At 42.9% G+C, this 13,293-nt stretch overlaps 1 protein-coding gene across 2 annotated transcripts in view; it reads right to left on the reverse strand.

Annotated features, from left to right (window-relative positions):
• Positions 1-13,293, reverse strand: part of MIA3 (MIA SH3 domain ER export factor 3) — a 40,241-nt gene that overhangs the window by 5,347 nt on the left and 21,601 nt on the right. For both annotated transcript variants that reach the window (XM_038393935.2, XM_038393933.2), the window contains exons 9-22: positions 12,171-12,259; positions 11,852-11,929; positions 11,651-11,761; positions 6,836-6,907; positions 5,686-5,790; positions 4,448-4,570; positions 4,218-4,335; positions 3,870-3,925; positions 3,688-3,778; positions 3,443-3,581; positions 711-812; positions 570-630; positions 392-427; positions 135-202 (exon numbers count right to left, since the gene is read on the reverse strand). In XM_038393935.2, coding sequence (XP_038249863.2) covers positions 135-202; positions 392-427; positions 570-630; positions 711-812; positions 3,443-3,581; positions 3,688-3,778; positions 3,870-3,925; positions 4,218-4,335; positions 4,448-4,570; positions 5,686-5,790; positions 6,836-6,907; positions 11,651-11,761; positions 11,852-11,929; positions 12,171-12,259 — 1,249 coding nt within the window. The remainder of the gene's footprint in view (positions 1-134; positions 203-391; positions 428-569; positions 631-710; positions 813-3,442; positions 3,582-3,687; positions 3,779-3,869; positions 3,926-4,217; positions 4,336-4,447; positions 4,571-5,685; positions 5,791-6,835; positions 6,908-11,650; positions 11,762-11,851; positions 11,930-12,170; positions 12,260-13,293) is intronic.

Consider the following 13,293-nt stretch of genomic DNA (forward strand, 5'->3'; position numbering starts at 1 on the left):
TTGTATGGCTGACCTGCTTGTTTAATCAAGAAAGTGCAAACTACTTGGGACAGGACTGCGACTTCCTTTAGTTTGTGCCCAAATAGTGCTGAGTACATTGTCTGAACTCCACAAATAGCTTGTCACATGCTTACTTTTGCCTCAGGTTGGCAGCTTCTCTCTTTTCTTCAGCCAAAGCTCTCTCTGCAGAGCGGGCAATGAGCTGTTCAGGAAAGAGCAAAACAGGTTACAGTAGAAACTGAATGCACTTGGGACCAAAAAAAAATCAGTCTGTTTTACTATCTGCACGAACTGCTCCACTCAGGAAGCTAAATGTAAATTCAATAAATCTAACATTGCAGACTATTTAGGAACTGTAGTACAAGGATCAGAAAAAGGAACACATTCTTACCCAATTGTCATGGGCCTTCTTCTCATGACCAGCAATCTTCGATTTAAGAAAAAGGAAAAAAGTGGTTTTAGCTTGGTTTATCCAATATTTACTCCATCCCACACTCCTCCCCATATGTCGGAATATATAATAAGATAAACCAAGCCAACTATGACCAATGAGCAGGAATGTCTTTTACCTGGTTTTTATAAGATCTCTCTGTTTTTTTCAGTTCCTCCTCCATTTCCAGAATTCTTTGCCTGTAAAATATGAAAGGTAAAAAAAAATTCTCCCCAATCTCCAAAGTTAGAAAACTGAACCTCCAGTATCTGAACTTTACTTGTAAACTTTCACTTCCTCAACAGCCAACACTGCTTTTTCATCTGCAGCAGACAATTTCTGCTCCTTCTCTTGACGCTCGTACTCCTCCTGGGTCAGCTTCCTGGATGAAAGAGAGAAAAAAAGTTACTTCACTATACTACACATCTAAGATCTTAGAGATGAAAACTAGAAACCCAGATGGCTGTATCTCATGCCTTCTACCTACAAGAAGAAAGGAGACACCAGAACAGTGGGGGGCAACCTGTGGCCCATCAGGGTAATCCGCTGGTGGGCCACGAGACAGTTTACATTTGCACAGCTGCCTGCAGCCAACCGCGGCCACTGGGAGCTGTGAGCAGCCATGCAAATGTAAACAAACTGTCTGGCAACCTGCCAGTGGATTACCCTGACAGTTGCCCACCACTGCACTGGAGAAACAGGAGTACAAAAGAGGAGAAAAATGTTCAGGACCCACAGTATTCACAGCCTTCTGACCCAGACAAGCAAACCAAATCTATATCTTGAAAACCCAAGCTCTCGGGCACAGAGCTGACCAGGAGTGTGAGAGCCTCAGAGGTCTGTTACTAGTAGACAGCTCAGCTCCACAACTCCCACTTTCTCTGTTTCTGGGAGAGTTTTCCCTATCTAGAGCTGTGCAGATGACTGATGTTAATTCAGCTCTATAGAAAGACACTGATAAAGAGATGGACAGATTCTACAGTTGACATCCAAATGGCTAAAGTAGTACAACAGTGTGTGCAATTAAAAGTAAACAGGGATTTTGGGGGTCTGGGAACAGAGCAGAGAGAAAACATCCTCTTTCTACAACGGTTATTTAAGGGAACTGAAGCCTCTGGTAAACACAGTCTCCCTGCCAATTACTACTATTATGTGACCAGTTACCAGTGCCCCTTGTTCACCCTGTGTTTAGTTCCCACTTGCCTTCTTTCCGACTCCTTTGCAATCAGTCTGAAGTATCCAAGTTACAGGCAACTCTAAAAGTAACTCTCTCAAAAAAAGAAACTGGTAGTAACTCTAAACCTAATAACTACTAGCAGCTGCTTTTGGGTGGCTGATTTCCTTATTAGTGAGGCTAAGATGTTATCACAGAGGTCATGGAAATCACAGAATCTGTGACTTCCAGAGACCTCTGTGACATTTTCACTTCAGCCCTGGGGCAGTGGGACTGGAGCTGTCAGCCAGCAGGTCCCACCCCCCGCAACTCCCAGCTGCTGCAGGCAGTGGGCCCCTCCCACAGCCCCCACAGGTTGTTTGGTTATTGCCTGTGATCTGTCATGACTTTTACTGAAAATAACCATGATAAAATCTTTGCCTTATTAGCTATATTTGGAAAGACTTCCCAGAGGATGAGAATTGTTCACTGGAAGTGTTTCATTCAAATCAGTTTTGCAAAGAGAGAATATTAGATGGATGAGAGAATTATCCAGATTTAACAGTAAATTCTTTTTAAAAAATCAGTTTTGAAAAGGATCTGAATCTTCATGCTTCAGGGCACAAGCCAACCTTGAACTACTGGAGGCTAGAAGAAAACTTTCCCCGAGGGCAAGTTGTCCCATAACTGCCTCCTATAGGGTTTCCTACACCCTCCTCTGAAAGAACTGATGTTGGCCATCGACAATTACAGGACTCTGGAATAGATGGACCCTGGTCCAATCAGGTAAGGCAATTTCTTTGGTACTATGTCCTGTTTGTGATGGCCTTATAGTACCTTAAGTTTCCATCCCTTACTGATTTTCTTCCACATAAAACAATAGTTTTAAACACTTGTCTCTTCCAGAACCGTGTTATTCTTAGTCACATTTGCCCTTTAGCTGAAAGCATGGCTCAGAGTCCGCTCACGTCCCCCTGCCAAAGAAGCATGTTTGTTCTTCAATAACATTTCTTCAACTTTAAAAAAATTTTGAACATTAACAAATAGGGAATGAACAGTTAAGGGATTTAACTAACTTCCCAGTGCTGCGTAAGGGCATAGCTACACTGTAGCACTTCAGCGAAGACGCTACTACACTGACGGGAGAGCTTCTCCTTTTGGTGTAGTTAATCCATCTCTGCAAGAAGTGGAAGCTATGTCCATGGTGACTTCCAGGTTAGGTTGGAATAACTGCATTGCTCAGGGGTGTGGATTTTTCACACCCCTCGGTGACGCAGTAATATCGATGTATGTTTATAGTGTAGACCTGGCCTAATTCTTCACCACTCACTCCACCAGACATTGCCTACCCATCTTAACTTTCCCCCTAGAAATGCAAAAATAGATGCAAGAGGCAAAATGCAACGCTGAAAAATTATTGGAAACTGATCCCGATTACTGAACATAAATGTATTTACTATTCTCTCTGCAAGACACTAAAAAGGAACTTCTGTTTATTTGTGATGGTGTTCTTACTGAGTTTGTATGACAAACTGTTAAGAGATTAGATAAATCAAAAAAGTTTTCAGCAAAACTTCCCCCCAAAAGCTTCTACTCTAGGAGCAGATATGTGAAAATTTCAAGAAAGTCAAGTTTCTGGGGAAGCTGTGGTCATATATTGGATTTACAACCAGAAGCTAGCTTCAACCTTATGAAAGCAGTGGCTATCACTGCTCCATGAGAGTTTTGTATATAAAATTTTAACCAAGCAACTCAAAAGAGAGGATAGGACAGAGAAGAACCAGTTAGATGGTGCACCTTATATAGGCAGAATGGGAAAGAGTAACTACTGTTTCCTTTCCTAAAGGTAGAAAGCTTACTTCTGAAGCGCCATCTCCTTCTGCTGATAGAGCTCATTGAGAATCTCCACCTTCTGTTGCAGAGTTTTACATTCATTTTCAAATCTAGCTTTGGCTGTCTGTAGTGAACAGGAATCATGTTCCAGCTTTTTTATTTGCTCTGCAGGAGACAAAGAGGTACAAAAGGCAGTGATAGGAACTGCTACCAAGCAATTTATAAATCACAGACAGTATTTCACTCTAAGTGGCTCTTCTGCTGAGCCTACCTTCTAGCTCATGCCTTGCTGCTATTTCATCGCTCAGTTTGGATTGCAAAAGATCTCTATCTTCTTCAACTATAGATAATGTTGTTTTTACCTGTAAAGAGGGAAACAACAGTATTTTATAAACCTAGACAGAATTAAAAGTTATGTGGGAACTATTTGTTAAACAACATAATGGGGTATACCCTTGAGACATCCATCATCTGCTTAATCTGATTCTTCATCTTCTCACTCTGGTTATCTAGAAGAGAAAAGTAATTGTTTTCCTTGCTTTGTATTCTCTTCTCTCTAATATTGTTTAGAAACTACAGAGTTTTAAAAAAAATTATCTGACAAATATTTTAATGCTGAAACAAGAACAGAGTCAAGACTTTAAATTTCTCGTATCACTGTTCCAGGACCATCATTCGGGACAAATTTATTAGTCCTTAAAGACATTTTACTTATCCAAAGAGCCTGAGTTCTGCACCTCATCATCTATATATGTTTAATTACCTCATATACAAGCCAGCTGTTATTTAAGATCTCTATACCTGGCAGTTCTCCATTGGCCAGATCGTCCCCCGTGTCCCATCCATTTCCTTCTCCATCCTTCTTGCCCTCAGAATCTGGATCAGATTGCTTTAGCTGCATAATGCAGTTAGTCAAAACCTAATGAAGAAATCAAAGGAACAATAAATAGAAGTCACTCTACTTTTGCAGAGTAGTTCAGCCATTTAACATATGGAATACTTAAGATGGTTGCTCTTTAGCAAGAACATACTTCGATTTCATTTTCCTTGTAGGCGAGTGCTTCTTCTATGTCCTTCTGAGACTTCTGATACTGTTTGATCTGTTCACTGAGCTCAGTGTGTCTCTCACTCCAGCCTTCTGCTTCTTGTAGCAGCTAAAAAAGTGACAAGTCAACATGATTTCTGGCTTTATTTTTTAGTACTATGTATGCAGAGTGTATTGCCAACTTTGAAATGGTAACTGATCACCAGTGACTATGGAGAGCGTATGCTTAAATTAACCTGACATTTAACATGAGAGGGTAGATCATCCCCGGACTACTTGAAAAATCTAGGTGCTAGAAAATTTTCTGCAACTTGTATTGTTACATAGTTCTATGAATTTTAGTTCTCTTCACGCATCTAATATTCAACACTAGAGTCAAAGTGCTCATTTGCTTCTAAATAGTAGAAATTAACTGAAGGTTACCAGCATCCCAGCCACACCCCTAATATAACAATCAATCTAATGAGGGGCAGAAGACAGACACACAACAGAAGAGGTAGCTTTTGCTACAAAGATGGGTCACTGTACAAGATGGGTCACATTTCAGGACCAAGGAAAAGACATAGCTTCAGAATAGCCTCTTGCATTCCAATATGTAGCAAGAGTAGCAATTCTTCACAAGGGCTTCAATCAGCCCTGTCCGTAAGTGGTAACATTAGTGTCTGAAATATTACTTCTGATCAAACACTGGCCATCACATCAACAGTGCAACAATTTCATAGAAGGGTTAGCAGCTGGCTCACTGGAACTGGTGAAGCTTTCACAACATACAAATGGGAATCAACCTGCCTGTAAAGCTTTGTAAGACATCTGTCAATCAGGGCTAACTCTGAAATAGTGGGCTTCAGTTTTATCATACCTCTGACTCATACTAAGATGATCCAATCATCATAAGATACTAGTATTAGGATGATAGGAAGGAATGTGCTAAGACCACAAAGTGTGGAAAGGCTTGGTGTATCAGTGTATAAATACTTAAAAAGCAAGTTTAAGATCTGCATGTGCTGTGGAAACCTCCTTACAAATCATATAGCTTTATTTATTCTAGTATTTGACAACAAGAATTAAATTGCAGAAGAAACAGTTGTGGGACATTTTTTTTTTTTTTTTTTTTAAAGAAAATGCTCAGTTTTCCACCAGACCTAGTGCACAGTGTAAAATATTACAGAATTCAAGAAAGAAACGCAGGTAGCATCAAAAGGGTAGTGAGCCTGAAATGCTTACTTGCTCCTTTCTCTTTTTGAGTCTAGCATTCTCTTCCTGTACATGACGAAGCTCAGACTTCACCTTTTCTTCACTTAGTTTAGCTTCATTGAGGACTATCTGAACCTACAAAATTTCAACATGTCATTTAAGAATAGTATATTATGGATTATAAAATAGGAAAAAAAAAAAAAGGTTAAAAGCAAGCCCCTCCCCCATCCCCAACCTGGTAGGTTAAGATTTGCTATCAGATATTTGTGACAGTCTGGGGGTGCAATTTAGACTGGTGAGGGGTTTTGTCAATGCTTGCCCTGCAACCCTGGGTGCCTCACAATGCTTTGCTGTTGTAGTTCCCAACCTGGGATCCTTACAACCAAACTACAAGTATTCAGGTCACACCCTGAAGTGTCTCTGTGGTAGACAGCCCTGGTTCAGCAGCTCTGACCCCATCAGCCTGTCTACAGTCCCACTCTGGCTTCCATCAGCCTTTTCTTTTTTTTTTTTTTTTTTTTTTTTTAAAAAACCAGCAAGGTGACACCAACACACTCAACATTCCGAATTTTCCCAAAACCATATGCTCTGTAATGTCCCATCACTTCCTGGATAGTTCAGAGAAATAATAAAGGTTTGTTTGTTCCTCTAAAGACACAAAGCACATCACACTTAACTGGGATAAATACATCCTTCCATTTAAACACAGCACTGAGTTGGTTTATAGTAAGAATAAAACACATTTATTAACATTAGAACATAGGTTAAGTGATGGCATGTAAAAGAATAAAGTTAGAAAGGGTTACAAGTAAAACAAAAGCGAACACATGCACCTAAAAGTCTAAAGCTTAATCTAGCAAGGTACAATCTTTGCCTAAGATCAGGCAGGTCCGGGTCAGGTCTGGGAGAGGGGGCGCCTCTTCCCCAACCACAGCAGGTCCGGGGCTGGACTGGGTGCCTGTCCCCTGGTTGCAGCAGGTCCAGGGCTTGGGGGGGGCATCCCTGCCATGGTCCTGAGTGCCTGTGCGGTGCCAATGAGGCAGCTGCGTAGCTTAGAAGGAACTTAGGTAAGGTGTGAATACATGAGTGCTTAAGGTCACAATCTTAATACATGAAGATAGCTGGTACAAAAACCAGCTTTTGAGAATGACTCTGAAGGAAGATCTAGAAAGTGCTTTACCTCTGAAAGCTCTACAGAATGCAGCATGATAACTTCTTGGAGTTTCTCCAAAGCGGTCTGCATTTCAAATATCTGCATAAGAAAGAATTAAAGATGACTCCATTTTAGCTTCACAAATTGAAATTTAATTTCAGTTACTATTAAATAATATATTTGAGGTATTTGAACATACCCGAAATTCCAACCAAACCAGACTTTCAGAGCCAGCCCTCAGACTAATTGGAGCACAACATGTTGCCACACAGGGGCAAGGGAATTAAAAGAAAAGGATCAGTTTGGGACCAAGCTATGACCCTTGCTTTCTAAGCTAACTGTGTTTCAAGATCAGTTTCTCCAGCTTGAAGTGAAAGGAGCAGTTTGCTGCTGCCACCTAGCAACAACTTTTGACCAAATGAAAGACCACCACCGGAACTCACTGGAATCTGAGTTTAGCCATCGTTGGGTAAGTCTACATTGTGTCCCAGGACACACACAAGCTCTGCTCAAGCTAGCATGCTAAAAATAGCGATGCGGATATTGAGAAACAGGCTAACTGCCTGAGTACATGCACACCCTGCTTCTAGGGTCCATATTCAGGTAAAAAGAAAAGGAGTACTTGTGGCACCTTAGAGACTAACAAATTTATTAGAGCATAAGCTTTTGAGAGCTACAGCTCACTTCATCGGATGCATTTGGTGGAAAAAACAGAGGAGAGATTTATATACACACACACAGAGAACATGAAACAATGGGTTTATCATACACACTGTAAGGAGAGTGATCACTTAAGATAAGCCATCACCAACAGCAGGGGGGGGAAAGGAGGAAAACCTTTCATGGTGACAAGCAGGTAGGCTAATTCCAGCAGTTAACAAGAATATCAGAGGAACAGTGGGGGGTGGGGTGGGAGGGAGAAAGACCATGGGGAAATAGTTTTACTTTGTGTAATGACTCATCCATTCCCAGTCTCTATTCAAGCCTAAGTTAATTGTATCCAGTTTGCAAATTAATTCCAATTCAGCAGTCTCTCGTTGGAGTCTGTTTTTGAAGCTTTTTTGTTGAAGGATAGCCACTCTTAGGTCTGTGATCGAGTGACCAGAGAGATTGAAGTGTTCTCCAACTGGTTTTTGAATGTTATAATTCTTGACGTCTGATTTGTGTCCATTCATTCTTTTACGTAGAGACTGTCCAGTTTGGCCAATGTACATGGCAGAGGGGCATTGCTGGCACATGATGGCATATATCACATTGGTAGATGCGCAGGTGAACGAGCCTCTGATAGTGTGGCTGATGTGATTAGGCCCTATGATGGTATCCCCTGAATAGATATGTGGACAGAGTTGGCAACGGGCTTTGTTGCAAGGATAGGTTCCTGGGTTAGTGGTTCTGTTGTGTGGTGTGTGGTTGCTGGTGAGTATTTGCTTCAGATTGGGGGGCTGTCTGTAAGCAAGGACTGGTCTGTCTCCCAAGATCTGAGAGAGCGATGGCTCGTCCTTCAGGATAGGTTGTAGATCCTTGATGATGCGTTGGAGGGGTTTTAGTTGGGGGCTGAAGGTGATGGCTAGTGGCGTTCTGTTGTTTTCTTTGTTGGGCCTGTCCTGTAGTAGGTGACTTCTGGGTACTCTTCTGGCTCTGTCAATCTGTTTCTTCACTTCAGCAGGTGGGTAAGAGACCTTCCTGCCAACACTACAAAAAGAAGGATTCTGGGTGGACTCCTCCTGAAGGTCGAAACAGCAGCCTGGATTTCTACATAGACTGCTTCCGCCGACGTGCACGAGCTGAAATTGTGGAAAAGCAGCATCGCTTACCCCATAACCTCAGCCATGCAGAACACAGTGCCATCCACAGCCTCAGAAACAACTCTGACATCATAATCAAAAAGGCTGACAAAGGAGGTGCTGTCGTCATCATGAATAGGTCAGAGTATGAACAAGAGGCTACTAGGCAGCTCTCCAACACCACTTTCTACAAGCCATTACCCTCTGATCCCACTGAGAGTTACCAAAAGAAACTACAGCATTTGCTCAAGAAACTCCCTGAAAAAGCACAAGAACAAATCCGCACAGACACACCCCCGGAGCCAGGACCTGGGGTATTCTATCTGCTACCCAAGATCCATAAACCTGGAAATCCTGGACGCCCCATCATCTCAGGCATTGGCACCCTGACAGCAGGATTGTCTGGCTATGTAGACTCCCTCCTCAGGCCCTTCGTTACCAGCACTCCCAGCTATCTTCGAGACACCACCGATTTCCTGAGGAAACTACAGTCCATTGGTGATCTTCCTAAAAACACCATCCTACCCACTATGGATGTAGAAGCCCTCTACACCAACATTCCACACAAAGATGGACTACAAGCCGTCAGGAACAGTATCCCCGATACTGTCACGGCTAACCTGGTGGCAGAACTTTGTGACTTTGTCCTGACCCATAACTATTTCACATTTGGTGACAATGTATACCTTCAAATCAGCGGCACTGCGATGGGTACCCGCATGGCCCCACAGTATGCCAACATTTTTATGGCTGACTTAGAACAACGCTTCCTCAGCTCTCGTTCCCTAATGCCCCTACTCTACTTGCGTTACATTGATGACATCTTCATCATCTGGACCCATGGAAAAGAAGCTCTTGAGGAATTCCACCATGATTTCAACAATTTCCATCCCACCATCAACCTCAGCCTGGACCAGTCCACACAAGAGATCCACTTCCTGGACACTACGGTGCTAATAAGCGATGGTCACATAAACACCACCCTATATCGGAAACCTACTGACCGCTATTCCTACCTACATGCCTCTAGCTTTCATCCAGATCATACCACTCGATCCATTGTCTACAGCCAAGCGCTACGATATAACCGCATTTGCTCCAACCCCTCAGACAGAGACAAACACCTACAAGATCTCTATCATGCATTCCTACAACTACAGTACCCACCTGCTGAAGTGAAGAAACAGATTGACAGAGCCAGAAGAGTACCCAGAAGTCACCTACTACAGGACAGGCCCAACAAAGAAAACAACAGAACGCCACTAGCCATCACCTTCAGCCCCCAACTAAAACCCCTCCAACGCATCATCAAGGATCTACAACCTATCCTGAAGGACGACCCATCACTCTCACAGATCTTGGGAGACAGACCAGTCCTTGCTTACAGACAGCCCCCCAATCTGAAGCAAATACTCACCAGCAACCACACACCACACAACAGAACCACTAACCCAGGAACCTATCCTTGCAACAAAGCCCGTTGCCAACTCTGTCCACATATCTATTCAGGGGATACCATCATAGGGCCTAATCACATCAGCCACACTATCAGAGGCTCGTTCACCTGCGCATCTACCAATGTGATATATGCCATCATGTGCCAGCAATGCCCCTCTGCCATGTACATTGGCCAAACTGGACAGTCTCTACGTAAAAGAATGAATGGACACAAATCAGACGTCAAGAATTATAACATTCAAAAACCAGTTGGAGAACACTTCAATCTCTCTGGTCACTCGATCACAGACCTAAGAGTGGCTATCCTTCAACAAAAAAGCTTCAAAAACAGACTCCAACGAGAGACTGCTGAATTGGAATTAATTTGCAAACTGGATACAATTAACTTAGGCTTGAATAGAGACTGGGAATGGATGAGTCATTACACAAAGTAAAACTATTTCCCCATGGTATTTCTCCCTCCCACCCCACCCCACCCCCCACTGTTCCTCTGATATTCTTGTTAACTGCTGGAATTAGCCTACCTGCTTGTCACCATGAAAGGTTTTCCTCCTTTCCCCCCCCTGCTGTTGGTGATGGCTTATCTTAAGTGATCACTCTCCTTACAGTGTGTATGATAAACCCATTGTTTCATGTTCTCTGTGTGTGTGTGTATATAAATCTCTCCTCTGTTTTTTCCACCAAATGCATCCGATGAAGTGAGCTGTAGCTCACGAAAGCTTATGCTCTAATAAATTTGTTAGTCTCTAAGGTGTCTCAAGTACTCCTTTTCTTTTTGCGAATACAGACTAACACGGCTGCTACTCTGAAACCATATTCAGGTAAGTAGCTTACGCTGCTGCCCATGCAGCAACAGCCAGGTTGCTGCTTTGAATATGCTAGTTCAGGGGTTCTCAAACTTCATTGCACTGCAACCCCTTTCTGACAACAAAAATTACTACATGACCCTAGAGGGGGGAGTGAGGGACTGAAGCCTGAGCCTGCCCAAGCCCAACCACCCCAGGCGAGGGAGTGGGGAGAAAGGTGAGTAGAGGGCAAAAGCTAAGCCTGAGACCGTTGCCCAGGAATGAAGCCCCAGGGCCTCAGCTTCAGCCCCAGGGCCTCAGCTTCAGCCCCAGGGCCTCAGGAAGTCTAATGCCAGCCCTGGCAACCCCATTAAAATGGCATGGAGACATGCTCCCAGCTGCAGTGTAGACATATCCTTTGTGTTAGGAGGATCAACATGAAAAAACTTAGATCAGGGCAAGGGAAACCTCAGAAAACTTCATCCTCGTAACAAAATTGATTTTCCTAGGGAGATGGTAAAATTTCAGAAGATCGGTTAAGATAACTATTGGAACATAGTCTGAAACCAGTATCGCCAGGAAATCCCAGAAAGCAATCTTTCTCCATGGATTTCAGTGTTTCTGCTTTTGGTTGAGACAAAGAAGTGCAGAATCATGTGAATAAAAAGTCAGCCAAAATGCTACTTTGAGTTTTGGGAGAAGGTTTACTTCAGTTCTTTTTCTGAACTAGTTCACCCAGCCCTCCTCACCTCAATAATTCAGGAACAGTGACCCCTGACCTAAACCCCTTTAGGGCACCACTGGCCATTACTTACTTTGTCCTCTTTCTTCACATTCTGCTGTCTCTCTGTTTCTAGCATTGTTTGGAGGTTTCTCAATCTGTCGTCTAGGAGATGGTTTGTTTCTTCAAGCCCCTTGATAACATCCTGTAACAGAAACAATTCCCAACCAACTAAAGCACAGTATTTATTTATATATTTTCATGCACATCATAGAAAGCATGAGCTGCTCCTTACCTTAAGTCCTGCAGCCTCATCTGAGAGACTAGTGTTCTGTTTCTGGGCCACCTTCACAGATTTCTTGGCTTCCTTAATCTAGGTGCATAGAAACAATACGATAACCACCACAGGCGGTACAAACAAAAAATAGTAATACAATAAAAGTTTTGTGCATGTTATTTACAAACTGTCCCAAATGCCAAACAGAGAAACATGACAGAAGACAATATGCCATGTAGGTTACAGAAATGATGCTAGGACATTAGCTGTTTATTCACTGTACAGTAAGCCAACAACAGACAATTAAGAGGCATGAAGTAGGCAAATAGTGCAATACCTTTTGATCATATTCTGACATCTTCTCTAAGATTTCTGTTTTTTCTTGTAGGAGATTTTTAATCTTTTCAACAAGTTGCTTTTCAGTCACTAAGGGAAAAAGAATAAAGCTAATAATTGTACTCCACTCCTGAGAGAAAACTCAAAGCTGCTATCACCACTTTGTGGACTTTTTTCAAGTGAGGACTATATCACAAAGCAGGGCCTTGTGCATTCCACAGTTCCATGGCACTCACTCCTTCCTGCACAACTGTGCTATAGAACTTAAACTTTCATTTACATAAAGGGTTGGAAAGCAACTGGACACAGAGTTAAGTATTCCCCTGCCATGGGGAAACTTCAGTTGGTGCAGAGCTGATGTACCTGGCTCCTGTGCATCCTTCCTCACAGAGCACAGGAAGCATGGTCAGAGTAGGATGCATTCTGGTTATGCCCAGACAGTGCATGTTTCCTTGGGAACCACTGCAAGCTCAGACAGCTCTAACTCATGTGGAGGTTGAGGTGGGGGCACAGATCTGCCCTGAGACTCAGGGAATGGTAAATGGCTCCCTGATGGCTGGCTCTCTGTACTGCACCAAAACTAAAATCTGTACAGCAGAGAATCTAGGCCAAGGTTTCTACTTCTCATGGCTGTGAAGGAAACACTGAGAACATGAACAGATCCTAAACTGGTGAGCGGTGCTGATGAGCTCGATGGAACACTGCTCACCAGTTTAGTCCTCATAGGGAGTATTTCCCTGATGAAGCAATAACCTGGAGAGGTGTGAACTTGCTCCTCCATCTAAACAGCTTGCTAAAATTGTCATCTTTAGGTTTCAGTGTTAAGTGTCAATATTATTTTGATGTTATTTTTTTTCCCCACAGAAACATCCAGCTAGTATGCTTATTCAAGTCCCAAATTGCTTCCCACATCTCCCTAGGTGTCATAAGCGCCAATTCTCCCATGTCCAAAACCTCCAGCTTCCTCCATGACAATATCTGCAAGGAAGTTATGCATCCTCCACCTCCATGGCGTGGGGCACCAGTTATTGCTCCAGTAACCCATAAACTGCAGTACAACTGCTGCCCCTCTCCTCCCCACTACACATGGGGTTTTGACACCCAACCTCTGCCCTACCAAGGGT

This window comes from Dermochelys coriacea, chromosome 3 (genome assembly GCF_009764565.3).
Source record: "Dermochelys coriacea isolate rDerCor1 chromosome 3, rDerCor1.pri.v4, whole genome shotgun sequence".
In the NCBI taxonomy this organism is placed as follows: domain Eukaryota; kingdom Metazoa; phylum Chordata; order Testudines; family Dermochelyidae; genus Dermochelys; species Dermochelys coriacea.